Here is a 27459-nt window from a genome sequence, read left to right on the forward strand (position 1 = left end):
CCATGCTTGGTCTTCTTCCAGGGGAGTGTTTCTGGAATTCCTCCAAAACCCCACAAGCTGTCCTGCTGTTACTGATGAACGGAAATAATAACCTTTTTCAACAACATTTTTGGTTTTAGCTAATCAATAACACTAAACACAGAGAGGGGAAAACCCCTCCAGACTGCATATGCGTTCAATCTTCTCGGAGGAATAGGTTCCTTGTTATGCTTGAGGATGAGCTTATAATCAAATAAATCACGTGTACTTTTCCAGTATTTACAAGGAATGTGTGCTTCCACAGAGTATCTGCTTACCCAAGGTGAGGTCCTCCATTCATGAGGTCAAAGACCTGGGCTGGATTCAGTAGCTGTTTGAATCTTCGTAGAAATTTGACGCCTTGGTTGTCTCCACTTTTTGAGTTGACAAAGACCAACAAAGGGCTTGTGCAAGAAGGGGGACAAGTAGCTTTCCAGAAACCTGTCAGGGAAAAGGAAGGGAAAGCCAAGAGATGTGAATTTGCCCATGGAGGTGGGGTGAGAAAAAACCCAACACTCCACACCCCATCACAGCTATGAAGAAGCTAATACTTTCCTTGTGCTTATGGCACTCACTGGGTAAATGCCAAATGTGTGCAGCCCTGAATCCAGCATGAACCACACCTCATGCTGCCAAATGTCACACTTATCTCCTAGCAGTATGCCAAAATTTTTAGCTTCCTCAACCTTCCCAAACTGCTTCTGCAATATAGCTGTTCTCAATAAATTTTAACAGCTGCAGCTCAGCAAATACTGACGTTACAGGGTAATAAACTGAATGCAAAAGCAAAGCAAACAGTTCACTGCCATTTCAGCAACATCTTGCAGTTTGGAATTTCAGCAACACAAGCAGCGGAATTTTCAGCTGACAGAGTCTGGCATTAATAGTGTTAGCTGAAGGGACTGCAACTGAGAGGAAGAGAAAGCAGGCACTACGCACCCTAAGTGATACTTACCATCTGAATCAATGCTGTTAAGTGCAGTAGGAGGAATGACAGATACTTTGCACAGCCCAAGAGGGCACTTGTTTGGCAACAGCTCTTTGCATGCTGTGTGTACCTGAAAACATCATGGGAAAGAAAAAAAAAACCTTTTTGGGCACCGCGGTATAACTCCTAAAGCCACCCAATAAGATGCTGTAAAGGAAGAGAAAGAAAGGAAGATGGGACAAATGCAAGGATATGTCAATCAATAAAGTTATTTTAAGAATGATCTAATAAGAGTCTGCTACTAATTCTCCTCCTTCCATTAGTATGTACTTTTTCTGCCATTTGAATTTATGAGACTAGCACTTTGAGTGCTGAGAGGACCAGGTAACACATTCTGCGGCTTTAAGAGCCTTCAGGCATTCTGCTTTCAAAATCCTAGCCTCAATTGAACGATCAAAAGTGGCAGCAAAAGAAAAAGCTGGGAATTCAAGAAAACAAGAAAGTGAAAAACAAAGCAAGAAGACATGATGGACATAAGAGGTAAGAGAAAGTGGCATTAATAAAGCCACTCAAAAAAGGAAATACAGAGTAGGGCACTTCAGTCATTTCTGGCACATGACGACTGCAACAGAGAGGGTCCGCTTGGGGTTTGAGCCCCCGCCCCCTACATTCTAAACACGTATTTTGTGATACTTCTCTTACTAAATAGACAGCTGGAATCACAGCAAGATCTGCATCACTGCAGCAGTTAGGCAAGAGAAACCTATTGCAACGGGAAGGGAAATTGCTATTATTAAATTAGCTTAGTAATCTTTATCGTCGTTTTTTGTTGTACCTTTTCGACTTTTAGAAATGACAATAATGGCTCCTTAAAATCCAACATTTCCCATACCTGAGGCACAGATTCATATCTAGTGTAATTAAATTCTTCAATGAAAGCTCACTATCGAAAGAAAGTGAGCTTGCAGAGAAGCCAGATACTTATTTCAGGTCTCACTCTTACGCATCACAGTGATAACTTTTCAGCACAGATTTAAATTTCTCTCTTGTGGGCTGTTTATCATTTGGAGAAAGAACAATAAAGTCCTTCGTGGCAAATACTGACAGCACGGTTAAGCGATTTCATTTTAAGTAAATGTCATTAAAATAACACACCACAGAGCTGACCAAAGACTATCCTTTTACCGAAATGATCATGTTCATTCAACTCACCATGGCTTTGCACCAAAGGCAGCGCCAGTCTTGCAAACGTAGGACACTGCCACAGGTTTTATCACACACAGTGCATTTGGCACTCACGGGCAGGTTTCCTTCCAACCACTGATGTGGCATCGAGATCTGCAGATGGTACAGAGGGAGAGAAGCAATAATGGACTTTCCAGAGTGCAACTCCAGGGCACAGGATGCGCTGTGGCATTGACACATACAGAGAGGCAAGTCTCTATATGCACTGTTTAAGGACAGCAAAGGCCATTTCCAGAAAACACCCGAGGACCTCTTTTGGCATTTTACACCACACTCAAACAGAAAGAGAACCAGGTGACTCGCCCCAGGCTACCCAGGAAACACTGACTTGCATCAGACATGCCCTATGCTAAGGTACTGTTCCAACCACTCGTTTAGCTTTCTGTTGCCAAAAGACAGATCAGGTTCCCCATGCCTCCAACTGTTTAACCTCAACTTCCCCGGTCCGTACCAGGAGCCTCTTCCTATTAAGGAGTCCTCGCTACCCTGGCCGGACTTTTCATACAAAATCTCATGCTCTGACAGTACCTCGCTAACACATAAAGGCAGAATCTAGTATTTGTACAGTGAAGAAAGCTGTACAGCACATGCCAGTGCTACCACATCAAGATAAGGCCAGAAGAGTAAAGACTAAGACCTACCCCATCTTCATCCTCAATGATATCCTTCCCGATGGAGGCCAGAGTTGTCCACTTGCAATTATTGGTTGCTCGCACAGCACACCGCTTGTGGGCTTTAAACTTGCACACTAGAGAGGAAGAGAAGAATATATTAATCCTGCCTCAGAACATGTAATGTGGCAGTCTGTGCAAAAGCTTTCTCAAGCAACCATATTTGGCTCCAGAAGAAAGCATGGGCACACACTATGCTTGTTAGCACTGCCAAAACTATCAGCTCTAAGCATACCGAGTAAGACGAGCTAGCTATTAATTCTTGCCTTGTCACTTTTGCCAGTTGCTTGTACAAAGCTTAGTTATCACCTTGTTAAATTTGACATGATTTACACAGTTACACACTCCTGCATCCTTTTGCACAGTGCGGGTGTAACCTCATTCATGCTAAAGTATGAGCTGTGCCCAGCCAGGCATGTCTGCTATGTCAAAGCTGAAAACGAATAACCTCCTGGCATTCAAACATTTAACAAGGATTTTCTTATAAATACGATCATTCTAATGAACAGGAGTATTCTTATGAATATTCTAACTGATACCTCAGAAGTACATACCTGTTCACTTCAGAAGCATGATTTTAATAAGGGATGGCAGTATTTGGGTATATGGGGGAAAAAACCAATCAGCTATATTACTATCAGATGCAACACTAAAACCAGCATGAAAACATCATCACATCTATTATTCTTTTACAAAATGCCAAGATCCTGATCTTGACTTCTGCACAAAAAATCTCTGTGAAGCCAAAGGGGATCAGCAGCAAAGGGTTTCAGCATCAGGTCCAGAGAAGGCCTCCAGTCTCACACAGAGCTCTCTCAAGTTTATTATGCAGCATTTTTCCACATATTTTTGCAGACTGTTATCAGCATTCCTCTTAAATTATCTCTGGAACACGGCATTAAGCTATAAAAACGATGCTCCCAAAACAGGAGACAAGAGAGCACGCTCACCTTCACACGAGAGCCCATGTGACGTGACTCCAGATAATGCCTCCCGACACACGTTGCAGTACGTTGGCCGAGCATGTGAGCAGGCGTACCAGTTATGCATCCCTGAGAAATGGTCCATGCTGTACTGGGTAGACTAATAAAATAAACGTATTACAGCAAAGCCTAAAGTAGAGCAACAAGGCTTTTTTTCCTTGAAACAAAAACTTGCACATAGCAGCCAGGAAAGGCAGAAGCAGAACACTTTGACTAGGGAAGAGCAGGCCACGTGCTGTTTATACACACTAGCTGTAACTCAAGAAGGTCTTTAAGCCAGAAGTGACTACTTGGAAGAAGAAGTCACACCTTCATTCCTGCTCCTGTCCTACCTCCCGTCCTTGTCTCACTACAAGTGTGTGTAGGGAAATGAACTGGAGAATTTGTCTGCTGGAGAGTTGATCCTTCTCTTCCCTGTTTTTTGTTGGATTAAGTTTTCAGCAAAATCAGTTCGTTCCCCAACCTGGTTTATTGTGTAACAGAGGAACGCTTGTGCCAACATAAGGGAGGAGACAACAGGGAGACAAGCATCAGAGTGGGGAAAACACAAGATTGCTTCTTTTCGTGTCAGTGCTGGCCTAACTACAGCCCCGGAAAGCAAACATGCACTGAAGCAGGCAGAATATCAAGCAGCAAAGATGTGAATTAGGATGGGGAGGGTAACTGAAAAGACAAGTGCAGGAGAACTGTGTTTCACAACCTACCTACACTCTGAAAAGTGCTCTCAAAGTTACCAAGGGAGACTACACAAAGCCACGAGCATTCTTTGGAGAATCGCTTGAGTGTATTTGGGATAGTTTTTACAGAAGGCCTAACACCATACCCATTGCAGTCAATAAAAATTACTTCTATTGGCTTCACTGGAAGCTGACTCAAATCTCAAAACAAGCTGCTATTTAGAAGAGGAGGCACAGAGTGCAAATGAACACATTTTTCTATTACCTCAAAATGTTCACGGTTTTGTACAGTCCTCAGTGCTGCAATCCAATCTTCCATCTCTTTTCTGTTATCAGCACAAAGGATGAGCTTCCGACATGGAGTGATAATCTGAAGAGTGAGAGAAAATTAACTGTGTGTATTCTGGGCATGTTGGTGAGAGACAGCAAGAGAACACATCATCACTAGTGTAGTCTACTGAAGCAATTTGCAGAGGCAACGAGCTGCACAACAGAAGAGAAGTTGTTTGCACCTTTCAACCATGTTTCTCTTCTACCATAACATACCTTAATTCCTTCATAAATGTACAGAACCACAGAGATTTTAGCTGTCATTCCCAATACTGAACTCAGTAAAGAAATCTCAGACCCAAATAACAGCAGAACGACAATCAAGCACAGAGCAGTAGAAGTTAATATTTTTACAGGTGCAGAACTTGTTTTTCTAAGTACTTAATGACTTTTTAAATTTGCAACATTAAAACATTTTCTTAACTTCATAATATATCTGTTTCTAGCAATTAATAAATTAGATAACATGCTCTGTAACATCATACTAAAAACTTGTTTAGAGTTATGACAAGCGGGGAGGGAGGAGGGGAGAAATCAAACCAAATAAGCAATCTAGAAGAGAAATCTCTGCATTTTGAACTCTCGTGTTTCCTGAGGGCTTGTTCTACGTTTATTACATAAAAGATACTCCAACAAGTGTTGCTGCACTAGCAGCCTGAGGTTGCGGTGATTTGCCTTCCTCTAAGAAGCGTTTCCTCCTCTGTGCGTTTCTGCTCTGGGCTAGGTCCCGTGCGTTAGTTGCCCTGCGTTAAATACACAGCCCGGTGTTTTAACAAGCCAGAAGACGACACGCAGGGCAGTCGAGGGTCCCCCCTGCCCGGGCAGGCGGACAGGGCTCCGGGTGGCCTGCCACCAACGCTCCCTCCTCTGGCCAGCTGGCGGCAGCAGAGAGAAATAAAAGCTCCGGGCTCTTCAGGGACCAGGTCCGCTGTCCGCAGGGCTGCCCATCCAGCTGGGGTCCAGACTCGACTTTAAATCAACATTCATTCTTCCTAAGACAAAAGTCTTTCTTCCCCACACTGTAATTATATTACCTTACTAACACTGTCTCCCTGTGCACACCTCTGCACCGATTTCCATCCAACTGACTTCTTAAATCAGACCGATACTGAAACGTTTGCCAGATCTGGATTTAAGAAGAGCTGCATTAAGATTGAGAACCTTCAACGAAAATCAAAAGGCTCCCCTTTACATTAACTCCAAAAACTTCCAGTGGTCCAGACTCTCCTGCACCCCTCTACATTTTGTACATGAAAAAAATTGTCTACATCACCTGCTTTTCCAGAGAACTGTACCCTAACATCTGAAATAACAGATTAAAACAAACCAGGATCGTGTCAGGTTGATGAAGCCCGCATGGCTCTCGCAAGCACGCAGCCAAAGTTGTGTTAATGAGCACTGAAAAACCACACACATCACCACTATACAGGACCCCTCTTAACTACTGTTTTCCAGTCTTTTTCTTGCTTCCCTCATCATGATTCATAGAACAGATTAAAAATAAAAACCTCTGAAAATGAACACGAAACTTATAGCTGATACTGAAGTGCATCAGAGCATCCACTAAGAAATGGGCTTCTAATGTCAACGGCAGAGACACACTTGTAAATTCCGGCTTTATTTTAAGCTCTTCAATTTTCAACTTACACTCCTTTCCACAGGAGAGACTGTAGCATTCACCTGCAGTAACACTAACTTTACCCAGAGGTATTACCAATACCCAGAAACGGGTGCTACAGCCACATTAAGTAGCCAACGAATGGGGCTAAATACCTTTTTAAAGCAAGAACTGGCCATTCATATTAGAAACACAGTTTTGGCACAGAGCATTCTATCTTGGACAAAATGACCTGATCTGTATCAATTGTAAGCAAACAGAAATAAATATTTATAATTTGCTAAAAATAAGACTTTGAAGAACTCCTTCCCTCTTCCCTGACTTTTCCTTTAAACAATTCCAGCTCTGATAGAATTTATTCCCAAAGAAGGTAACCACAGGAGTCTTTCTTTTTCCTTGGGAAAGTAGAAAAGCGGGTGGTTAACTCTATTTCCATCAATAACTCTGCTATGTAAGAAAGGCTACCCTAGAGAAGCATTTTACTGAGCATGAAACACTATTGCAAAAATCAGCGTGAAGTCAGAGAAGAATGAGCAGTATCTCTGAAGTCCTACTAAGAGGAAGCAGCTTTTTCCCTGGAAGTAAAACCAAATTCGAATAATTTGTTCAGACAGCGCAGGCTCCCCCTTTTTTCTGACGGCAAAGCCAAGAACATCTATAATTGCATATGTACAACAGTACATTATGTAAGGTCCAAACACCCTAGGACGAAGCATCCAAGGACCTTTCATCGGTTTAAAACCAGACAGTTTTTATAAGGAACCGCCAGTTCATTCAACAAGCCACTGGCACGCTCTTGGGCAGTGGGGAAAAATAATTTACAACAGTTGCTAGAATTAATTTATTATCATTATGGTCCCATTTCATAACACTCCTATTTTCCTCTCTTTTTTTTTTTTTTTTGGGGGGGGGGGGGAGGTGGGTGGGAAGGCAAATGCAAAGCACATAGTAAATCACCTTGGAAGACATGAAATCTAAAATGTTGGCACAAAATACAGAAACGCAGACGCTCCTTTGATAAGAATTAATTTCTGAGGCTACTGACTTCCTGGATCCCTGGAAAGAGTGTCCAATATACAAAATCTCTAATTCCTTCTTAAGTTACCCACTGCGTCATCTTAAAAATCCCCACATTCAGTGTCGGACAATCCTCTGTTCAAAGAACAAAGTTACATTTTATAAGACAAGAGAACAAATAAAGAGATCAAGAAGATTTTCATACTTCGAACTTCCCGACAGAGAGTCACAGAATTAAAACAAAGGATCTGTTGTGTAACTACAAAATGGCAAATGAAATGTAACTTCGTGCAAGATAAATTCATGAAGAGCATTCCCCATTAGTCAGTTCTAAAGCAACATTTGCATTGGGATTCAGTGGTATCATCAGAGATGGGAAATGAAAGAACACAATCTCAAACCTCACTCCTCTTCTAAAGAGGACAAATTGGGACAATTCAGGCTTCACTGTAAAGGACAGATAAGATTTTAATGTAACTAGTGTAACAGCTCTTGGGGGAAATTAAGAAACCATACAAACCTGTTTTTCCGATTAACACGCGGCGGTGTCACAGTTAAACATTTCAGTGAGGATAATTAGGAATCCAGAGCCTCACGCACACAACGCCGGGTACTCAGGCACTCCCGCTTTCCCGGAACGGCAGGCAGCCGCTCGTCTCCTACCCACGCTGGCTGATGTGCCACAGGCACGCCGCAACACTTCCGGAGTAACGGCAGAACTGAGATTAGCAGAAACACGCTCTCACTCCCAGGGAAAGAAAAACACTCATCCTACCACTTGTACCTCCTCCTACTTGAGCCAGTAATTTCAGCTGCGGACGTCCACCTGTTGCAGGATACCAACAGAGGCAGAAAGGCTATTACATACACTGCACCGCCTAGACGAGACCGACGATCAACCTATGTCTCACACCCCCCAAAAAAAAAGAAAAAAACCAACAAACATTCTTCTCATCTCCAAATGCAGCCACTGCAATCTTCCTCCTGAAAAGCTGTCCTTTCCCAGCCCGGGGTGTTTGCTCTCAGCTACAGCCGCGACGCCAATGCTCTGGAACACCAGGCTTGGTTATCCCTGTTGGCAAACGTGGCTAGAAATGAGCATGGTCTGGCTATTTTTTATGTTCCGGCTACAGCTTTTGACTAACATCCTGGAACAGTATATTCCACAGGATGACGACGCATTAGGTGAAGTAGCATTTCCTTTTATTTGTTCTAAATTTACAAAGCAGTAATGTCATCCAGTGACCTCTTGTTCTCATATAAATGGAGAGCACAAAAACAACGATCTGATTGCTTCTGAGTTAGGATGGGGGCTGCCTTGTTAGGAGTTAAAAAAAACACAATAAAAACTTTTAAGATTTATTTATAATCTCATACATTTTTGGCCTTTCTGGGGACTGGCAGAACTCTGGGTGTTCCTGCCCTGAAACAGCTCAGAATTTCACCTAGATATGAGCAAATTACATAAATTAAAAGTGCTTGTTCTTCCTAAAAAGGGAATATTAAATACTAACATACCTTTTTGATCCTAAATGCTATTGAACTTCTGGGTGTGGTTGCTTAGATTTCACTCCTTGCTAGGAACTGGATGCCCAGAGACCCATGTGCCCAGAGCTCACCACATGGTGACTTCATTGAGCCCTAACACTGCCCAGCAAAAGACGTCAACAACAGTCATAGGGAAAAAAAAAGCTGCCAATCCCTCTAATCAATCCTGAAGAGCCGTAAGGACAGATGGGAACAGCAGCAAGGCTTAGAGACATTTCAAATCAGGACACAGCTTAATTTACCAACTCCTCACTGCATATGAAACCCCAGAAATACCTTTTGCCGGAATTACGGTGACAATCAGCTGCCCTTTGCAGACAGCTACATGCCCTCTATGCAGCTGAGCCATCTCAAGTCTAGCAGAGAAACTCTCAACTTTCAAGTTTGCTCACTATAAACCTAAAAAAATCTAAATCTAAAAAAAGCCATGCCTTCATTGGCCGTCTTGTGCAAATAATGATGCTCCCCTGACACTCTGCCAAAAGGTAGCTCCATCTCCTCTGTCTCTTCCCCATATAACAGATGCCCTCTTACCAGCTGTTAACCCCCACCCCTCATGTTGACCCCACACTCCCCTGTCCAAAACTAAAACCAGTTTACTGACATGTCAAATCCGGCCAGCTGGCAAACAACAGAGCCAACTAAAGAAAATTTCTCATTTCACATTCTAAAAACGGACTGGATGTCCCTGGATGTCCTTCCCCAATGAACAGCTGTGAATAATTGAATTAGAAAGGCGGTCCAAAAAAAGACTTAATATTAGAGCAAATTTTAAATAGAAATCTGCCATACTTTGGTGTTTTGCTGTACTGAGCAATCTTCCTCCACCCAACAGCCAGAGTACAAACTACTTTCTCTGGTCTTGCTGCCATGAAAGACAACTTTATCATGTCTGCTCACTTCCTCCTTCAGCATTTTCTGGCTGCCCAGAAACATCTCAGTAAAAAAATGACAGTCTGGTCAAACATGCGTTGGGACTGTTTGTTATCAGAGTAGATCTGGTGAGCTCAGCGACCACAAAAGATGGCAAAACAAGTTAAGCTCACACTGGCCCAATCACGGAGCTGGCTGAAAAAAACGCTGTGGGGAAGATGGGTTGGGGGGGGACATACAGTTTTGCTAAATATAGTTTTTCTGATGTGACACATTTCTCAGAGTGGCCAAAAGCGGGTGTATGAGAACACCTGCCCATTCTGACTGCTTCCTTTTACTCACATCCTGTTCAAATATAGTTTTACGTTCAAAGGTGCTAGCCACAAATCCCCCAAAGACATCCTGGATGATTCCAAACAGTTGATGACTTGGGTACAGGGACAACAGGAATTTCTGGAGCTCAAAAGACCTAGGAACTGCAGCTAGGAAAAATAAAATAGCTGCGAGAATGGTGCCAATGGCATTCTGGGATGCATCAAGAGGAGTGTGGCCAGCAGGACGAGGGAGGTTCTCCTTCCCCTCTACACTGCCCTAGTGAGGCACCATCTGGAGTACTCTGTCCAGTTCTGGGCTCCCCAGTTCAAGAAAGATGAAGAGCTACTGGAGAGAGTCCAGCAGAGGGCTACGAGGATGGTGACGGGACTGGAACATCTCTCCTACGAGGAGAGGCTGAGGGAGCTGGGCTTGTTCAGCCTGAAGAAGAGAAGGCTGAGAGGGGACCTTAGAAATGCCTACAAATATCTGAAGGGTGGGTGTCAGGAGGATGGGGCCAAGCTCTTTTCAGTGGTGCCCAGTGACAGGACAAGGGGCAATGGGCACAAACTGAAGCACAGGAAGTTCCGTCTGAATATGAGGAAGAACTTCTTCCCTCTGAGGGTGACAGAGCCCTGGCCCAGGCTGCCCAGGGAGGTTGTGAAGTCTCCTTCTCTGGAGATATTCAAGACCCGCCTGGACAAGGTCCTCTACAACCTGCTGTAGGTGACCCTGCTTCGGCAGGGGGGTTGGACTAGATGACCCACAGAGGTCCCTTCCAACCCCTACCATTCTGTGATTCTGTGATTCTGTGGTGCAAGCAAACATTTCAGCTTGATCAGATACGGCAAAGGCGGGGAAAATGTCCATCTGTAGCTAACTGCTACATCTGCTTTTGTATTGTGGAGTAATATCTAGGTATCCTATGAACCCAAAAGCTCAGGAAGAGCTTGGATGAGATTGTAACGAGGACCCAGCCGTTTTATCCACTCCAGATCCTGCTCCAGCAACAGCGGTAGTGAAATGAACACTGCTATACGTTAAAGCACCTCGCCTGTGTTCATCAGCAGGACTCACAAACCAGCAAAGTCACTATACATTTCAAATCTGATTGCTGAAGTCACAGCAATTGGCAAAACGGACTAAGTGTGGATTAAGCAAGTGCTACTCCCTCAGCAAATACGCAAGGTTAAAAAGACAACTGTGAAAAAGGGAGAAGGAAAATGAAAGTATGAGTTTCAGACTCCAACCAGTCCTTCACACTTCAAAATCTTAAAAGCCTGTCTCATTGATGTCAGCTTCTGAAACAATCCGGAGTGCAGCATCAGGCCAACAAAGCCTTAAACAGCAAGTTGGCATGATTTTAGTAGGTCTCCATAGTTTGGAAGAGAGAAATAATAGGAGCATCAATGCTTAGACTCATGGGGAACTGAAAGGGGGCCTTCCTCCACCGACAACATCCCTCTTCTGATTTGCAATTCAGCTTTCACCCAGATTTGCCAATAAATTCAGTCCCATTAACTCACCGCAGAGGTCAGTTAGAGCTCTCTAGAATTGTACTGATTCTCTTTCCTCAAAACCTGGACGCTACCCTGAAGGGTAAAGAAAAAAGAAGCTTTTCATATGACACTGGAGAAACGCACCAGCTTTATATTTATTTTTATAGTGCAAGATCTTTATTTCCTGCCAAAATGACCATCTTCCACCTATGGAAACTGCAATTTCCACCAAATAAAACAAGTCGTTAATGTTCTTACAGTTGTGCCAAATTCTGCCTTTTCTCTTTTTTTAAATAGCAATAACAAGACTTTCCTCAAAGCCTTAAGTGCTCAAATCTCTTTTCCCACTATATGGGGTATTTTATCCCCAACTTCCACGTGGCTGTTTTACGTTAATTTTCAATCTGTAAAATCCAATACAGCTTGCGTCCATCGGAAAACAGGTACAGCATCTGGTGTGATCTCTTTAGGACCATTTTCACATTATTAGGTTTTTTACGTTATTAGGTTCATTCATCTCGCAGTATGTATGTTGTCTGCCAGGGGGTTGCACATTACAAGCTCGTCTTCTCTGAGCACTGTCATTGGCACTTACTGCCACTACGCTGTGCCCACAGATCAAGTTCAACTCCTGCTGACCTTTCATCTGTGCTTTCTCCCAGTCCCTATCTTCCCCGATGCTGCAGCGGGAAAGCAGACCAGACAGAGCGTTCCCTGGGAAAATTATCATCTCTCATACCAGGGTCACATTCCTACATGCTTCTGGAAACTCTGTTCCTAAACAAGGCAAATTCCTGCTCTTGGCAATTGGTAAGAGGAGCACAGGCAAGGAGAGGATTTTAGAACTTCTGCAGCCACTTAACAGATGTCAAAACCTAGAGTATGCAAGAAGGTCTTGGCCACTGTCAGCAGGTATAAATGCAGACAATCCTGGTAATTCATGCATATTAATCACCAGAGATCCACACGGATGGAGCGGCACCAAATGGGAACCGACAGGGCTGCCATGCCAAGTGTCAGAGCGTCTTAGCACAGCTCCGTTACCCACCCACTCTCCACGTCATGCAGCAGATGCACACACACATCCCTTCTTCATCTGTTTTCCAAAAGATGCAGTCCTGCCAGGAAAAGAGTTCCCAAACAGAACCACACTGTTCAGAAAGAGCAGCACACTTGGGAAGGTAAAGGTTATTTCAGAGAAACCTTCCTACTCGCTCAAACAGAAGCAAAACTGTGAGGAACAGAGGGGCAGGTCAATGTTCTCCAGTGGTAGAGCTGCTGTCTCAGTGGGCTCATACACATCAAGGCTAGTAGCTAACAAATCACAAGATTGAGCAATAAAAGTCCTTGTCCACGGTAGGAAAATGACCTGTTACTGACAGCTTATTGTTAGTAACAGCTCCTCACAGGCCCCTAACCTCACTGCTGCAAAGGGGCTGGTAGCTAGCACAAGAGGAAATGAATAGCTTTCAACAGCCTGAAGAACCCAGCGGCTCTCCACATCGTCGGTCACCGGGCAAAGACCAGTCCTGTTTCAGGCACTGCAACACTGAACACTCACATCACAAGCACCACAGCTGGAAAGACCTCATTTCTGTGAATGTTATTAGCAAGCCTCTCCCTGCCTGTCAAAATGACCAGAGTAAAGACGCGCATAACAAGAAATCTTTCTCTTCTACAGCAGCTCCCACGTAAAACCAAACCCATCATGTTCTCAGATGACCTCCTGTTTACCACAAGTTGTTCTGCCTTTGCGTCTTCACCTGGACGGGGGAGAAGACACTGGAATCTGCAGCCTTGCTCAGGAAGGTAGATAAGACATCAAACGTGGCACAAAGGTGACAAAGAGCAAAGAGATTATGAAACAAAAGCTCCTAGGGTTCAGGCAGGAGGGTAAAAACTAATTTCAAACTTCCCTCTAGGGAAACAAAAGCTCTTCCCAAACAGACGCCTTCACTTTCCTGCTATCTATCCTGTCTCACAGTAAAATTCATAAAGCTCAGTCTGACCTCTTCCTCCTACAGTAGCTACATCTTTCTCAAAAACTCCTAGCATATTTTGGGGTCGTTCTGTAACACACAGTAGCAATCACCAGATCTCTTCACTCACAGCGACTTCTTCCAGACTCTCTAACTATTCTTCCACGTTTACATTCTCTTCAATGGCTTTTCTCCAGATTTTTTCCTTCTTTTATCCAGGCAGACTAATGACCAGCTCCTGCAGGAGACTGGATTAAGAGTCCTAAAAATCCTTGACATGAAAGGATTTTAAATGACTATTTTCACTGACTAACAGTGACTCAGAACGGTCTGTTTACCAAAGGGCCTTCTCTCAAGCAGAAAAACTGCACTGAAGTCTGGATTACAAATTACTAAAATAGCAAAGTATTTTGAAACTGCAGCGGTTCTGACAGGAAATGGGGACCAAACTGCACTTAATGAAGGGAGGGAGGGAAAACAGCAGAGCAATTCTGGACGTAGCAATTCACGGCTCTACCAGTATTTTCAGTTGCTTATAAAGGAAATTCTGACAGCTGCCAATACAAACAGAGTAAGAACACTAGCAGAGTGTACAATTCCTGAACGTGTACACACGTGGGTGTGGAAGAGACAACAACCCCCAGCAAAGCCTGACTTTCCAACATGCACTCTAACGCTGTCCCGTTTAGAGAAGAGAGTTTAAAAAGGAGGGGGGAAGAACCACGCCCTTCACGAGATGCCCCTTTTCTAATCTCTCCCTTCTCCACACCTTACCAAGGCAATCCACGACGGCGTACACAGGAGCAAGGCAAGGAACCAGGACGCCTGATGACTCCCCTGTGTAACTATGTCCCCAGATTAATAAGTCTTTTTGCCTGCTTCTGAGAGGTGATGTCTTCCCTCTGGGCTCCTCACCCCCGTGCTGAGGAAGCAGGGGAGGAAGATCCCCTCCTTTGCTAGGAAGCCCAGTGACACTCTGCAGCGTACGTTCAAGCCCACCTTTTTCGAAGGGCTGAGGCCATATGGGGAAGTTTGGGGAATCTGTGCAAGTGACAAATCACGCAGATTTCCCTGATCTCTATCAGCCCAAGCTCGAAGTCCAAGTCTGACTTTCTGCAAACAGCTTGTAACAAAAGTTCTTATATTCTGTCTCCTCATAAGAAGAAGTCATGTGCTCTTTCTCGAAGCTTGTATTTCAAACCAGCACAAGTAGCCTCTGATCCGGGTTCCTCTTCAGCTTCACTGGGCCACTTCAACAGTGCCCTACAGGCACACAGCTTGGGCGCCAGACGCGAGCAGCAGACTTGCTGCCTGACAGGTAGCTTCAGCAGCTCTACTCACTCTTTCAAAACCAAACTCTTCAGAGAAGAGTTCACTGCCTCCTCTGCTAAAAAGGATATATTTTCCAGACTAAAAGCATTAATACAAAGATTTTAACTTGACACAAAATCACAGAAAAGTCAAACGCACTTTCACTCCACTGTCAAATGAATTTGCAGACATCAACAACATACTCTCCTCATCAGGAAGCACCCTCAGCACTTTTATCTTTTGTTAAAGTTCAAGCGCTCTGCCCTACCTTTTTAGAAAAGGTTAATTACCCCTAAATGAAGATTCATGCTATTTCCCCACAGCGTCAACAAGCCCTGAGACAATACAGCAAAAAATGAAGTCTGAAGGAGGATCAGAGAGTCACAGAAAACTTCACAAGACAGAAACCAGCATCTTTGCTGCTGAGGAAGGTCCGTACTAAGTAACAAGAAGGTAATAACAGAAAATGTAGCACACCTCAGGCTTCCATATGGCTGGAGAATGACATCCATACTGCTTCTCAGAGACGACAACATGCTCTCACTCAGGAGCACCGGCAATTCCCTGTTCCTCAACCTACCACTACCATCGTTGCCTCCAGTCATGCAAGTGCTCCGAAAGAGAGGTATCCCTCTAATCTCACTACTTCCTCTCTCCTGTGACATTGGTTAGAGTGAATCATCAGTTAATGAACAGTATTTCTTAACTGATGGGTGCAGCATTTCCAACAGCACCACAGGCACATTTCCCTTTGCCCCCATTCTGGAGAATTTATAAATCCACACAGGAGAGAACGCCTGAACAGTAAGAGCTTGTAGCAAACTTATTCCAAAGAATCTGAGCTCCTGATGATCTGTTATGCTGGCACAGGTGCCATATTGCCAAAATTATCAGTTCAGAAAACTTGGACTGCTGCTCTTACCTTTCACGTTCAATCTTCCTCTAAGCTAGTGTCCAGAGCAGCCTACTCCCTCGGAAAAAAACCTAAACAGATTGCTTGACTTGCGATTAATAGGATTAGTCTCCTCTGTGGCCAGCCTTTCTGAGCTATGTTCCACTTGCCACAAGCTGATGAGCTGTCTGCCTCAGGAGGAGCTGGGCTAAGTTTCCTTCTGATGGCAGTGAAGTGGGGAGGCAGGCGCTGACTGTAATAACATGCTGCTTCCTGTCTGCGGCCGAGCTGAGAGGTACTTCCCAACTAAAAAGGGTTTACAGGAGCTCAGGAGTCCAAGCTCCACCTCTTCCAGTGAAGAGCCTTTAACTACAGAGGAGGGGTCAACTGCATGGCTTCTGGCGCTCAACAACATGCTCTGGCCAAGCTTCACTTCCACTGAAACATCAGCAAGAAGAAATCAAACTACACGCATCTCTCTCCACAGAGAGGAGCTTTCTCCTATGGGATTTCAAAGCTGTGAATAAGCAGGGATGGGAAGTGAATGTTGTAATCCATGTTATGTGAATGAGGGTGAAAGTCCACACCACCACACCACAATTTGCTGCAATAATTGGGAAACATTCACAAAAACACCCTGCGAGAATCGTACTGAAACACAAAATATGTACCTGGAAAGATCTGATGACCTTCCTAGGCCCTCTCCTGTTGATGAGAGGTGGTGTTTATTAGTATCAAAGCACACATATTTTAGGGTATTTTTTCCCCCTTTAGCTTTATACAAATCCTGCACAAGGGAGGAAAGGGTCAATGAACTGATAAGGACTCACTCTATCAGCTGTGCCAATTGCACTGAAGGCAGCAGGCTTAATTCAGTTGGCACCTTCTAGAAAAGACTAAATCTTCAGCCAACACACCAACCTGAGGCATAAGAATTTGTTCACCACACAAACATTTACAAAAATGGGCCTACGGAGATGACCCAAAGCCCTTTCAAAGACACTTGAGGCAATAGCTACGGTGGCAAAGTGTTGGCCTGAGCAACAAATGATAGAGCAATTGGTGCCCCCCAAACCTTGCAGTAGGGGAGAATGGGTGTGCTGGATAGTTCAGGTCCACGACACAGGTAAAGCAGTCACTTTGAGAGAAGTATCTCCAAAACCCAGGCTTCCTGGCACGATCTAGAGAAAAAAAAACTATTCCAGGTTCAAAGTATGGAACTCATCCTCATCACATATTTTGTTATAATACTCCTGGAGCAACTGCAGGCTAATGCATTAGACAGGTTCGTCAACCAATCAAAGTTACTGCGAAATTGTGCTGTCCAAGAAAAAACTGTTCATGGAAACAGCTGAAGTCTCACTGGGAAGACCCAATGTGCCCAGGGTGATCACAAATTACCTGCTTTTTTAGAAATCAAAAGAGGTTTTGAGGGTACAGCTGGGAAAGCTCTCGTCAGAAGTTAGGGTCAGGCTTTGACCTCACCCATCCAATGCTGCTGATCTCTATTTCATAAGGAGTAAAAACGTAGGCACACACTGACGGCAAGAACCCAGGCTAAAAGATGATCACCCTCTTTGAAATAAATGGGTCTGAAGTACCACAACAACATGGGTATCATTAAGTTTGTACCACAGCAGATCCCCTCTAAGGCCCTGTGAAAGACAGCAGCCCCAGGAAAATCCACTGCAGATAGATCCATAAACCAGGTACTAACAGATCATACAAGGAAAGAACCAGTCACTTGCAGCCCAGACATCCGAAAAGAACTAACCTTGTAGACACATGACTTAGAAGGACAGAGACGGCAGGGATGTGACAGAAGAGAGGCCTGGCATGGGGCTGCTACATGATTTGTTCCCAGAGGCTTCCTGCAAAATAACTGCAGCCAAACTGCCTGACCTAAAGGAACAGTAGCTAAACATAAAGCTTTTCCTTACACCTCTCTGGGGACGGAGCTGTACAACATCTTCAGCTCCAAGATGCCCCTAGTCACATGCTCCCAGCCCATCCTGTAGTCACATACCCATTAACTCTGGGTGGCAATCCTGAAAACTGTCCCCATAGCAAACAGGACATACTGAAGAGATCTATGCAAGACCAAGCAAACAACAGCAGAACTTGTATTACACACTCTTCTTTTTAAAGGAAGAGGTCTGCATCTTAATATTCACTTTTCTCGCTCTCCTGCCTGCTGACAGCAAACAAATTAGCTATCAGACTTCTGTCCTATGTAAAAGGTTTACTGGAAGCTCTATTTTTTTAACCTTATTCCTTTATTTGTGCAAAACAGCCTTTGTTGGCGCTGAGCTGTGGTTTTCTTGTCTCATGGTGCTGCCTCCCCGCACTCCTCACTGCCCTTTCTCCTCTGACTGGTCACCCCTTATTACCTCTTTGCTTTGGATCCACATTACTCCTCTAAGTGGTTTATCTAGTGATTTTGCTTCCCGGCTCCTTTGTTAGTACCTTAGGTGGGTCACAGACCTGCAGAATCTGTACATAAAGTAGCACAGATGCCTGGACGAAGATGAGTTTCCTCAGAAAAGAAACCACTCTTCCATAAATCCAGAGCTACCAGTCTCCATTGAAGAGAACACAACCAAAAAGAAAACCAGAACATCTAAAACTCCAAAATAACTGTCTCTGCTACATAACACCAAATGTGAGTCCCACTGCTTTGAAACAGGAAAAAAAATGCATGAAAGAACTCTGAATTTTAGAAAGGAATCGAGCTGGGGAGATACAGGGGGGAAACAGAGTGCTCTCAAAGAAAATCAAGAGAAAATTGCAAGACAGTAAGGAATCCAAAGCACTGATGGCAGTGGTGTGGCAGACCAAACAGCAGCAAGACTACGCAACCTTCTGATTTTCTAACGATTTTTATAGCTCATGGTAAACCACAGTCAAACCCCTCTGTAAGCCATGATAGAAAGAGTAGATAGAAATTAAGAGAAGAGATGTTTTTCTTGACGTTTACCTGAGCCTCACGACACAGCGATCAGAACGAGACAGCGCAAACTGGATCTGCTGCTTGAGTGTCAGCGTAATTCTACACTTTTTATCCCCTAGGGAAGAGAAGGCAGGGACTGGCAGAGCCTGATACCACAGTCATGGAAGTAACTCTTCACTGTTGCACTCAGATGGGGCAATCCGAGAGAGCAAACACACTACTTCCTCCTATCCCTACACAGCGTTCCTGATGGAGATTAGATCTCTCCCAACTAGAATAGTAGGCTAAATAGTAACAGTACATTTGCTTACCTGAAAAATCAGTCTTTATTTACATACGGAAAAACTGAAGCGAGACCCAAGAAAAAATGCTTTATTAACAGCTAAACAACTTCACATTCTTGAAAATGTATCCCCTGCTGAAATCCCTGCAGAATCCTTCTCTCTGTGCACACACACTGACACCTGACACCAGTATTGACTATCAGACCCAGATGTGCCTCCTACTCGTCCAGTTATGGATGCAGAAAGTGTTTTCAAACCTTGAGAAAGTGTTGGGGTTTCCTCTGGACAGAGGGTGGGCACCACAGCTGCTTTGCGCAGGTACTGTGAAGCAAGAAGCTGCAGCTGCGTAACAGGAACACCCTTTGCGATAAGTTTGAAGCGGCGGGTCACTACTGCTGCGGCACAAGGCACGCTGCTCAGTCTTGGTCACCACCTGCAGGTCACCATCCTGCAGGACCAGCTTCCTCCCTCCACCTGGACTGCTCCCCTCTTCACCTTGCCTTAGACCAACACTGCCTTCTTTCTCCACACCCTCCTCTCTCCTCCGTTTTGAGCCCTTCGGAGACCGCACGCAGGTTATTGCTGTTAGCCAACTCCAGAGCTCACACTGCTGCTTGACACGGGCCCTGCACGCCTGCCATTAATGGCTTTTTTCTGCATACCAGGCGTTCCCCCCAAAATGGAGCTTGGAGAACACCTGCATCTCAGAAATACAATCATTTCTCTCCCAGTTACTAAGCCTGGAGAAAATGACGCAGTGGCACCACCACGTCTCCCGACTGCAAATATTTAGCACATATTCCACATCTAACAAGTATCCTAAAGCAATTCCACAGTTATTTCTGTGCAACTCTTTTTTGTTCCTCCTTTTGCTTTGCCACGATATACAGTGTGCATGTATAAACACACGTATAACCACATACAAAGTCAGAGAAAAAAGTTTACATATTTTAAAGCCTGAAGGGAAAACTAAATTCCTTTGGCAAGACCTCCAGCATAAACATCAACATCACCCCTAACTCCCGCAGCAGAACAAATTTTTCTGTCCCACTGTGTAAATGGATTCTGTCAAACTCTCCTAGCTTCTAGGTAAGAAAATCCCTGAACGCAAAGTTTTAGCACTATACATAGCAACCTAAGGTATTTCCCATGTGCATGGAGATGAGTTATGATTACTGTAAGAAAAAATAAATTTGTATTTTTAATTTTTTTTTTTTAGTGAAAGATTGTTCAAATGTTTTTAAACTCTGCAAAATAGAAGGGATGTGTAGAAAGATGCAAGAAGAATGGGAAATAATGCAAAAAATCCTACCGTGAAGCTGTTGTTGACATTCTTCGTGCTGGATTCTGCCACACTGGCATCTGTCAGATCCACCTCATCAAAAATAATGGACTGGAAAGAAAAAATTCAAAACCCTAATGAATTATTGAATCCAGTGTATAAGCAGCAGACCCAAAGGGACATGCCCATACACCTGCCTAGCACACTCCATCACAGACTTCTGTGATCTGAAGGAAAGGCCCAGCAGCAACAACACAAAGGACTCAAAAGCCTAGTTCCATACAGTGGGGCTCACACTTACCTGTCTTCAGCCAGTGAACGCAATGACTTTATTTTTCTTAAGGGATTATTTTAAAAAAAAGTAATAATCGTAGGCTTTGTTCTTGTGGAAGGAGACAGATTTATATCCACCTGACTATCAATGTACTAAACCAGATGCATGAGCAGCTCTGATCTGATAAATTCTAGCCTTTCTTGTCTCCTCCTTTTCCTATTTGCATTCATATTTTCTCCCTTCTTTTTCAGCTTCTATTGATTCAGAGCCCATTCCCTACTAAAACTTACCAAGGTGGGAAAAAATGGAGAAATCAGTATCACAGGTCCACGTGATGCTTTACTTAAAAAACATGGATTTCCATGTGTGAGGTAAAACAGAGAGATCTTCTAGTAGCTACAAAACCTCAGACAGGTGCTTTCAGAGCATGTGCTCTTTACTGAGGGCTGCTTTCTCACAGACGCCCATCTGCCTCCAAAAGCTCCACCACTGACTTTCTTCCCTTGGATTCATATGTATTGTCAAGACCTCACCTTAGCAGTTTTTGCATAGTAGAGCGTTCGTCCTCGCAGCTTAAAATATCGTCTCTTCCAGCGCTGGAAGGAGCTGGTCTGTTTCATCAGCATCCCCTCTTTTATGATAGTCTACAAAACAAGGAGGGGAGAGGGGTGAAGCATACATTTCACAGGCGTTTTCGATGCTCTCCCGCTATACACCCGCACCCAGAAGGACTGGAGTTTGAGACCAACAATCTTAGTGCCCTCTGCTGGAAGTGCTTAACAAATTCATTCAACGTTAACGAGTAAATTTAACAAGATCAAACCGTCACAAAGCACACTCCATACCGGGGTGCGGTTTAAACTTTGTCTCCAGCTCTGTCGTGATACCAAGAAAGATAAATAACTTATGACTGAACGAGCATTTCAAAGTCTAAAAATGACGCGGGGAGCTTAACAGTTAAACTCACTGAGGTCAGATTTCAGTCGCGGGTAATTGCGCCTTTCATTTAATTGGCATTTGATTACAAACACATATACACCACAGTATACCTGCCCCCGTCTCCAGCTCTGCCCTGTGTAATTATCAGCATCTACCTGGCACAGAGCTGGCAAGCTGCAGGCCCACAGGGTGAAGGGTGAAACCAGAGCAAAGAAGGAGCTATATCCAGCTTCAGCATTTGGTATTCTTCACATAGTCTTGGCCCTGCCTCAGTACTCTCTGGCTGGCTGCCATTTCCCAGGGCTGGAGTGCCAAAACTGTCTACGCACACTGCCTTTTTTTTTTTTCTTTAACTGCTTTATTACTAGACTGACATACCAGCATACACAGTCCCATATGCTCGCTCACATACTACACATACATAGGGTACATATTTAATCCACATATTTAATCCACATGCACTTCATTCTACTTCGTCAAATACATTTGACTCCTTCACTGAGGACAGATTTTGAGCACCAACAGCTACCTGAAAATAATCTCAAAAACTGCAAAAAGTCAGAAAAGTCAGAGCTGAGGGTTTGGCCTCAAATAAGTGATTGAAGATACTGCCCAGGAGCTGCAAATGGTGCTGTCACACCTCGGTACCAGGAGAAACCTACTTCTCGAGAAACAGCCCCCAGGAACCCACTGCTTGCCGAGAGAGCCCGATGGGATAAACACACAGTTAAAACACAGGAAACAAATGGTCCGGCAATCTTGTAAGACAGGTTATTCTGTATCTTGATGCCAGGAAAATGACAGAGCTTTGACATACCAGAGGTCTCAGTGTAACTCAGGTTACAGAGTCAGGTCACTGATGAGTATCAATTAATTAGAAACACAGTATTACACGTACACTTCCAGGCTACTACAAAGCACAAAATAAATACTCTTACTGATCCACAGGGTTTACTTCACTTCAGAAATCCTTTCCAGGGCACTAAACTTGGTCTTAAAATGCTATATATATTTCTAATGTGGGTCTTTCCTTTTTGAAACAGCTGCAGATTTTAATACTTTCCACACACGCTGGCCCTTGCCAAGCTCAAAGTTTCCTCAAAAAGCACTTGGAAAAAAATGCTGACTATAAGAAGAAACATCCGTCTGACAATACACGCTCCTCTCTTGCTAGACCGAGCCATCCTCAAACCGGCCCAAGAGATCACAGGGCCTGGACCACCACGGTGATGCCACTACTCACAATCAGCTGGGGAGGAGCGGGCTCCCACGTACCCCCAGATCTGAGAGAGAGCCACCAGCCACAGAAGCCACTACATACTTTTCTCCACTCCGCTGGGAAAGAGAACAGGGCGAGAGCTCCCCCATCTCCTCCAAAAGAAACATCATCTACCTTGCAGCCTGGGACCTGGCCGACTCTGATGCTAGGGAACCCCAAAACTCACTGTTTCCCAGTGCGCTGTCTCACAAAGCCAGCTGCACACTGGCAGAAATACCTGTCAGCGCTCAGGCAAACACCAACTCAGTGTGCCTGGTTCAATCAGGAATCTCCAAACTCCAGGGTATTTCCAGCAGAACGCGAAGACATAGTGCAAACGCACGATCGAAAACTCAGCTCATATCAAAAAATGGCCGTCTGCCACATCAGCTCCCCACACCTCCAAAGCGGTCACTGAAAGACATCTTGGCACCCATTTTCCACACGTTACAGCAGGGACACGGCAGTAAGAATACACTCTAAGAAACCATAAGGCATGTGGGAGCAGCTTTCGTGTCTGGAAGTTAAACACAATATAGTGATACACAGAAACAAGGTTTTAAACTAACTTAAGGCTGGTGCAACGCAAAGAGTCTGAAACTCAGCCATGATCTTAATCTGAAGTTTTGACATCAGAGAAAATGGAGTTCAAAGGCTGACCCAACAGCATCCCTTGCTGAAACGACCCCGAAGCTGAGCCCAGAGCTGAAGCCACTCATCTGGAGCCAGGAAAGGTGCATTCAGGCTCCTAGTTTGCCACAGACTTCTTACGAGATCCCAATAAAGTAATTATCACTCTGCATGTCTCCATCTCCCAGCTGCCAAGCGGAACAAACAGCACTGCCCAGCTCTGCAGAGTCCTCCAAGAATATACATACATGTCTATCTGATGAGTTACTTGAACCTCCAGCACCTGAGTATCAATGAGAAATGTAAAGCAACAGTATCTAAATCACCATGCTAAATAAACCACACATTTCTGCAGTTCACTTCCTACAGGGAAGAAAACGGGAGAGTGGCAAGACATTTTCCAGATTAAGACAGAAACATGGAGGGATCTTTTGCATTCCTTGGACAAAACCACATATAATTAAAAAAGGAGACAGAGCAAGGAGCTACTGAACTCTGCAAAGCCCTGAACCGAAGTCAGAGAGGAATTTAAAATCCTGGGGAAGACTCCCAGGATGCAAAGCCCAAAGATATCAGTTCAGCCAGCAGTCTGATCAACAAATAGCAACTTGCAGGAGATTTCAGAGCTCTGCTGCTACACTTACTCACAGATATGCTGAAGCTGGGGTCAGCCAGAGCCCCGCAGTCCCCAGGTTTGGCCAGCAGCACTCTGGCCGCTCAAACTCCTGCCCAGCCCACCAGAACAGTAACTCACAGTGAAACAACGCCTCTGCTTTCCCTCAGCTCCACAGCTCCGAGTGCCGCACGTCGGGCGGCTCCCCTCACCTCGGCAGGGCTCACTCACCTCTGCACGAGGCGTGCATTCCTCCATTCCTCTTTTAAACAGAACCCTCCTTTTTTTTTTTTTTGGTAACAAAAAAGCAACAATCCCAGAGGTCACCTTGCCCCTCCCTAAGCAGCAGTTTATGTCATTCGCCAGCCTCTATCTATAAAACACCTCGCTGCTACATAAGTCAGACATGAAAGGCCAGCAAGAAGCGAGCTCTCGCATGCACACGCTGCTCGGAGAAAACAAGCCTCTGGTTCAGAGCTGCCCATCTCTGCACGAGAGCAGCTGTGCTATTTATAGGCACACGGCTCAGTAAAGTTTGGTGGGTTTGGGCGGAAAGGGCTGGAGATAAGATCAAGATGACTTTATAAAACGATTCAGACACTGCTGCCTTTCTCCTCCTCTATTTTAATTTTACAGCCAAAGGACTTGCTACTTGCAGAGGAATGCAGCTGCAGAAAATTAACTGGGGAAAGGACCTGACAGCAAAGTGACACTGAATGAAATAAAATGGGGGAGCTGAACAGTTAGTTCTGCTCACCAGCCTCTCTGTAGCTTTTTTTAATTGAAGATCTACTCTGATCAGATTACTAGGCATGTAATTCATCAAGACAAAAGCGAAATTGCTTCTCCTGTAACAAAAAAAGAGAGTTAAATCTATTTTTAGAGACATGTATCGGATTCTATGGGAAAAGCTACTGCCCTGAAACATCACGAGGTTTGATTACAAGCATCCTATCAAGGATAAACATAAAAATTGTTTGTGATAGCACCATCTAGACTGCTTTCTGTCCAGTTGGGTTTCTCTCCAGCCTGCTGTCCTGTGGCATGGCACTCCACAGGCAGACAACACTGAAAAAATGCAGTATCTTCTTGGATCAAGCCTACAATGATGTGCTACTAGTTTCAGCAGTGACCCCCTTTTATCGTATTACAAGATGGTGTAAATAAGGTTACTGAACAAACTGTCAATTTAAAGCAGCACTGCACACAGCAGAGAGTTAAGTGCCTCTGCAAAGAACACAGACAGCTGAAAGGCAGGGCCCAGGAAATTTCTAGCATTTCACTATTTATCTTTGGCCTTGAAGAAAAGCGACTTCCTGTAGAAAAAAATTCAGTTCACAGCAAGCAATACACAACCCTCTCCCCAACTCATCCCCCTTTTAAAACTTGAAATTTAGGCAGAGAAATAATATGTTCTCAGCTTTCTCCTGTCGAAATGGGTGCAGGGCTTAGGCCTAATACTGAACCGACAAAAGAAAAGTTTTGCCACTGATCTCAATAGGAATGTTTTCAAACAACTCAGAGGACTTGAGTTAAGGACTTCAGACAGGGAGAACCTTGTGCTTCAGTGTTTCCCCTTCATGCAGTCCCACCTCGTAAGAACAAGAAGCCAAACGATTCACAGCAGTCATTCACAAAACCAGCAAGACACGGTTGTGTTTTTTGCAGCATTACTTGTCTGAGGCATCTCTGTATCCAGCAACCCACATCAGGAGATCAGAGAGCCAGCCTACACAGATGAAATGCCTTCTATACTGATAACGTGAATGATTCTTGTAAAAAGCTAAGAACGACCACGTCAGATTTCAGCTGCTTTCAGAGCGCATCCCTTTTTCTCCTGCTCACTACAAGAAACACAGGAGCAGCCCGTCCTTTGCTGAAGCTTAAGCCTCTTTCCCCATTTGGAAGTCGGGCCCTTGATACAACTAATTTCCTAATCTGGAAAACAAGACCCTATTAGCCAGATTGAAGGCAACTCTCAACCGTACCCAGCTGTCAGGCTGGCAAATGTCCTCTGGCACAGGCAGGCTCCAAACTGTGTTCGACATAGACAGTGGCAGAACAATGCAACCTATTTTATAGCTGAGATCATGACATATTCTTAGGGGCAGTTATCCAGTGCAGCATATCTAAAACAAGAATTTTACTCCACTGATATTCCTTTCCAATGCAGAAAAAGAACACACAAGGTAAAAGCAAAATCATTCAAAACTATCTAAACAGCAACTAAAGAATCCCCAAGTCCTCAGCATCTGGATTTCTCCGTTTTCCATGTGTCTTCAGAATGTAAAAGCTTCAGGGCACAGACTGTTTTTATTTGTATGTACTATAAAACTTCGAGCAGGGTGCTGATGCCAAACAACGAATAATTGACTAAAGAAAGCACCAAATGCACAGAGAAGGAGAAAACAAAATGCAATATGTGGAACTGACAGGCTATGTTTGTGCATGCTTACTAAGGAATTCCACAGGCAGCTGATCCCCAGGGACCAAGCAACCTCATCTTGTCACTGACTTTGGGTGAACTGTGGCAAAAAAGATGGGAATAGATCTGCAGTCACTTAAACATGGCCAGATGGTCTTGTCTCGCCAGGGCAGGTACAAATCTAGAGTGCTGTACCTTGCATGGGTAAAACAGTTTTAGCAGCTGGTTCCATAAAAGCTCTTTGTGGTCATAAATACGGAACTAATAATTATTTAGAAATCAAATAAAACAGAGTACATCCGACAAAGAAACTACAGGAATAAATCTAACCAACCCTGTAGAGTAAGACATGAAAGGTCAAAAGGCTAGGGGTTAACAAGCTAATCCGAGAGCAACATCCTTCCACCAGACAGTGGTCACACCCTGCAAATTAACTCCAGGAAGTTTGGAGGGGGGGAAATCTGGATCCGTCAAGCAATTCTAAGCATGGGACAGACCGAGACCTATACAGATCTATAGGAGAGCGCAAGGAATTTACAGGTTGCCTATGTCCTGTTTAGGAATTCTACATGAAATGCATTTGGCTCTTGCAAAAATTGAAAACCGCATGAAGATTTCTTCCACTGGTACGGAAAAGACAAGACATTATCTGAACTCAGTGCAACAAAAGACTCCAGAAGACGGGGAAAAGAAAAGAAAATCAGAGGTCAGCTGCAGGAATCAAATGTCAAAATAGAAGCTAGGGCTGTGAGTCAGAGATCCAGCAACAGAAGTCGAGCTCTCCTCTGATGAAGGGGGTACTGTCTAGGCTTTTAGTGTACGTTGTTTAATACCATTTTGTTTTAACAACCTACACTTTATAAACTGGGAAGTGCCCATGTCAGGTTGTAGCACAGGCCTCTA

General features: G+C 44.2%; 1 protein-coding gene across 5 annotated transcripts in view; it reads right to left on the minus strand.

Moving 5' to 3' along the window:
• Positions 1-27459, minus strand: part of DGKD (diacylglycerol kinase delta) — a 62319-nt gene that overhangs the window by 25238 nt on the left and 9622 nt on the right. For 4 of the 5 annotated variants that reach the window (XM_075417615.1, XM_075417618.1, XM_075417616.1 and 1 more), the window contains exons 2-9: positions 21225-21335; positions 20448-20528; positions 4788-4892; positions 3813-3945; positions 2833-2939; positions 2159-2284; positions 974-1076; positions 297-459 (exon numbers count right to left, since the gene is read on the minus strand). In XM_075417615.1, the coding sequence (XP_075273730.1) occupies positions 297-459; positions 974-1076; positions 2159-2284; positions 2833-2939; positions 3813-3945; positions 4788-4892; positions 20448-20528; positions 21225-21317 (911 nt within the window). In that variant the 5' untranslated portion in view covers positions 21318-21335. Of the gene's footprint in view, positions 1-296; positions 460-973; positions 1077-2158; positions 2285-2832; positions 2940-3812; positions 3946-4787; positions 4893-8007; positions 8207-20447; positions 20529-21224; positions 21336-27459 lie in introns of those variants that run through there. The other variant, XM_075417619.1, reaches the window with a different exon arrangement.

This window comes from Opisthocomus hoazin, chromosome 4 (genome assembly GCF_030867145.1).
Source record: "Opisthocomus hoazin isolate bOpiHoa1 chromosome 4, bOpiHoa1.hap1, whole genome shotgun sequence".
NCBI classification, from domain to species: Eukaryota; Metazoa; Chordata; class Aves; order Opisthocomiformes; family Opisthocomidae; genus Opisthocomus; species Opisthocomus hoazin.